Source organism: Girardinichthys multiradiatus, chromosome 6 (genome assembly GCF_021462225.1).
Source record: "Girardinichthys multiradiatus isolate DD_20200921_A chromosome 6, DD_fGirMul_XY1, whole genome shotgun sequence".
NCBI lineage: Eukaryota > Metazoa > Chordata > Actinopteri > Cyprinodontiformes > Goodeidae > Girardinichthys > Girardinichthys multiradiatus.
In genome coordinates, this window is record NC_061799.1 from 41,885,939 (window position 1) to 41,890,291 (window position 4,353).

The window sequence follows — 4,353 nt, forward strand, 5'->3', positions numbered from 1 at the left end:
GTTTCTTTCTACCAGTAACTTCTGGCAGTTCTAGATTTGAGAGCCATTTGATTGTGTAACAAGTTATGCAGCAACCTGCAGAAAATATATTGTTCTGCAGTCTTCCATGCAGTGTTTTTTGTTCAAATTGTTAACACTTTTTTATGTGAAACTATTGCAGTAAATATGGTGCCTAATATTGAAATAATTGCCATAAAAGCCTTGTGGTTTCACATTTCATCAAGGTAGTATCGGAGCAATATAACAGCGAGGCTCCAAGGTTGCTAAGTTTGCCAACTTGTAATGTTTTATCAAATCCAGAGGGTTTCTGTCATGAATGACTATGAATTTCATTCAGTATGACTGAAAAAAACAAGCTGTGTTGTAAAGAATTGTGATTCCCCAGGTTGGTTGTTCTTTCCATCAGAAAAGAGCATTATGTATAATGCCTGTCATGTTAATTCATAACTGTGTACTTGTGTGTTTGATCGACCACAGCCCCTGAAACACTAATGTGTTCACGTTTTGTTCCCTTGTAAAGTCATTTTTGTTTTGTTGTGGTGATTTCAAAGGTATGAGGCTAGTCCCTCACATCTCATCACTTGAGAGCTGACTAAGCAACAGCATTGGATTCTTTAGTTAACTTTTAACTCAGAATGATTGTTCCAAAAATGTCTGAGTTTCACACAGTGACCTCATTGACCTCCAGTTTTATTCCAGTTTATGAGCAAAGGAAATGTTACATACAAATGTTTTAAAATGCTCTTGCAGATGGGACCAATACTGTTTTGCTGGCCTGTTCCATCAAAACGTTTTTTGGCTGTGCAAATATCTCACAGATTAAATGTATTACATTTTAGAAATAATACATTCAGTATTCATAGTAAATTTGAACCCTGTTAGCGGTTATTACAAGATTAAATAAAATGTAATGCTCAGTGTTTAGTGATGATTTCATTCATCATTTGCAGTTTAATGCAATTACTAAACATATTTTATGTGACATGTAATCATTAAGATGATTTCCACATTAGAGTGTTTGAAAAGCTCTGGGTTCTGTTTCAACCAGTTGGTACTTTAATAAATCTTTAGTTAAAGGTGTTGACAAGTATTGTTGAAATGTTCTATGAAAAGCAAGATAAGGGCCTAAAAGTTGCAATTCTTGTTTTGACAAAGGCCACAATGTGCATACATAACACATTCCTTAACTAATCAACTGAACTGAATTTAATTACATTAAATTGTTGCTGTTTGACTCATTCAGTTTCATATTCCAACCACTCCTCTTCCTGGAATCAAATCGTGAAAATCCTCCCTCTTCTTCCTGCTCTCAAACACAGCAGCTCCTCTCTGACCACAGATGTTCTTGTTTCCTCCCCTTCAGATCTGCAGCTCGAAGCTGGGTGGAACCAACACCTGCTGAAAGCTGATTGGCTGCAGCCTCTCTGCACTGACAGGTGATTCATAGATCAGAGATTAAACCTGTTTCTGTTTTCAGGAAATGAAACTCTCACAGTGACTGAGACTGAGAGGAGAAATGGAGCAGAATCAGCTCGACAGAGAAACCTTCTCCTGTTCGATCTGTCTGGATCTACTGAAGGATCCAGTGACTATTCCCTGTGGACACAGTTACTGTAGGAAATGTATTAAAACACACTGGAATGGAGAAGATCAGAAAGGAATCCACAGTTGTCCTCAGTGCAGGCAGACCTTCAGACGAAGGCCCGTTCTGAAGAAGAACACCATCCTAGCAGCTTTAGTGGAGCAGCTGAAGAAGACTGGACTCCAAGCTGCTCCTGCTGATCACTGCTATGCTGGACCTGAAGATGTGGCCTGTGATTTCTGCACTGGAAGAAAACTGAAAGCCATCAAGTCCTGTTTATTCTGTCTGGCCTCTTACTGTGAGAAACACCTTCAGCCTCATTATAATTCAGCTCCATTTAAGAAACACAAGCTGGTGGAGCCCTCCAAGAACCTCCAGGAGAACATCTGCTCTCGTCATGATGAGGTAATGAAGATGTTCTGCCGTACTGATCAGAAGTGTATCTGTAGTCTCTGTTTAATGGATGAACATAAAGGCCACGACACAGTCTCAGCTGCAGCAGAAAGGACTGAGAGGCAGAGAGAGCTGGAGGTGAGACGAGAAGAAATCCAGCAGAGAATCCAGGACAGAGAGAAAGATGTGAAGCTGCTTCAACAGGAGGTGGAGGCCATCAATCACTCTGCTGATAAAACAGTGGAGGACAGTGAGAAGATCTTCACTGAGCTGATCCGTCTCATCCAGAAAAGAAGCTCTGATGTGAAGCAGCAGATCAGATCCCAGCAGGAAACTGAAGTGAGTCGAGTCAAAGAGCTTCAGGAGAAGCTGGAGCAGGAGATCACTGAGCTGAAGAGGAAAGACGCTGAGCTGAAGCAGCTCTCAAACACAGAAGATCACAACCAGTTTCTCCACAACTACCCCTCACTGTCAGCACTCAGTGAGTCTACACACTCATCCAGCATCAATATCCGTCCTCTGAGATACTTTGAGGATGTGACAGCAGCTGTGTCAGAGCTCAGAGATAAACTACAGGACATCCTGAGAGACACATGGACAAACATCTCACTGACCCTCACTGAGGTGGAGGTTTTACAGTCAGAACCAGAACCAAAGAGCAGAGCTGGATTCTTAAAATATTCATGTGAAATCAAACTGGATCCAAACACAACAAATAGTTATCTGTTACTAACAGAGGAGAACAGGAAGGTGACACTGATGGGTCAACATCAGTCTTATTCTAGTCACCCAGACAGATTCACTTTATGGCCTCAGGTTCTGAGTAGAGAGAGTCTGACTGGACGTTGTTACTGGGAGGTGGAGAGGAGAGGGTTAGAAGTTTCTGTAGCAGTCGCATACAAGAACATCAGCAGAGCAGGAAGTGGGAATGAATGTATATTTGGTAATAATGACAAATCTTGGGCATTAGAATGTTCCCAAGAAGGTTATAAATTTGGTCACAACAAGATCTGGACCTCCATCTCAGGTCCTGGTTCCTCCAGAGTAGGAGTGTACCTGGATCACAGAGCAGGTCTTCTGTCCTTCTACAGCGTCTCTGAAACCATGACTCTCCTCCACAGAGTCCAGACCACATTCACTCAGCCGCTACATGCTGGAGTTTTGGTTGGTTATCCAAGTTCTGCAGAGTTCTGTGAACCCAAATAGATGTTCTGTCTTGTTTCTGATTGTTGATCAGGGTTCATGGTTCTGATGTCTCTGCTCTGCTGTTCTGTTCTTCTTCATTGTTCTTGTTTAAATGTAGTTCTCTGTGTCTGTGTTCCAGGAACCAGAAAGGATTTCACTGCTGATGTTTTCTTTCATTCTTATTTGACACAGAAATATTTCTCCACATGAAAATCTAAACTTCTCTGGGCTCTAATGGTTCTGGTTTCATATTTGTATTGATGTATTTGGATCTTCTGGTTTCTCTTCCACTGTTCTGCAGAACAAATGTTGTTCTTGTTTAAATCAGTTGAGATTGAAGTGAACTGAACTTGCTTCTGGTTTCTTTATTGTGATCCAAAGAAGAAAACTGAAACTAACATCAACTTAGAACTGATGCTGTTTTCTTCTGAATCCTTTAGATTTAGATCAGAAAAATATATGTCTGCTGTTCTGTCTCTTTGGATTTCTTCAATAAAACAACTTGATTCCAGAGAAATGTGGAAAGTTTTCTTTTCATTCTAACAATAAATTGTGAGTTTTGTCGTCTAAAGAGCAGAAGGACCCCTCCACTTTAACGTGGTGGAGGGGTTTGAGTGTTCGAATTATCCTAGAGGCTATGTTGTCTGGGGCTTAAATGCCCCTGTTAGGGTTTCCCATGGCAAACAGGCTCTAGGTGACGGGTCAGACAAAGAGCGGTTCAAGAACCCCTCATGACGACTACTAAATCGAGTCATGTTACGTCGCCTGGGACGGCGGAGCCAAGGTCCCACCCTGGAGCCAGGCCTGGGGTCGGGACTCGTCAGAGAGCACCTGGTGTTGTTCCTCACGGGACCCGGCCTGGCCAAGCCCAAATGAGAGGCGCGGGGCCATCCCACAGTGGGCCCACCACCTGCAGGGGGAACTGTGAGGGATCGGTGCAAAGAGCATTGGGCGGCGGACGAAGGTGGAGACCTCGGCGGCCTGATCCCCGGATGCTTAGGCTGGCTCTAGGGACGTGGAATGTCACCTCACTGGTGGGAAAGGAGCCTGAGCTTGTGCGGGAGGTCGAGAGATATCGACTAGAAATAGTCGGGCTCGTCTCCACCCACAGTGTGGGCTCTGGACGCTATCTCCTCGAGAGGGGCTGGACTCTCTTCTACTCTGGAGTGGCCCACGGGGAGAGGTGGTGGGCT

At 43.5% G+C, this 4,353-nt stretch overlaps 1 protein-coding gene across 1 annotated transcript; it reads left to right on the forward strand.

Annotated features, from left to right (window-relative positions):
* Positions 1-1,501: 1,501 nt before the first annotated feature.
* Positions 1,502-3,677, forward strand: LOC124869651 (tripartite motif-containing protein 16-like). The gene has a single exon (XM_047367625.1). It carries the CDS (start codon positions 1,517-1,519, stop codon positions 3,179-3,181), a length of 1,665 nt encoding a protein of 554 aa, XP_047223581.1. The 5' UTR covers positions 1,502-1,516; the 3' UTR covers positions 3,182-3,677.
* The last annotated feature ends 676 nt before the right edge of the window (positions 3,678-4,353 follow it).

Bases quoted from the DNA above. Each gene is read 5' to 3' on its own strand.
- LOC124869651 (XM_047367625.1), top strand. From the start codon at position 1,517: ATGGAGCAGAATCAGCTCGACAGAGAAACCTTCTCCTGTTCGATCTGT.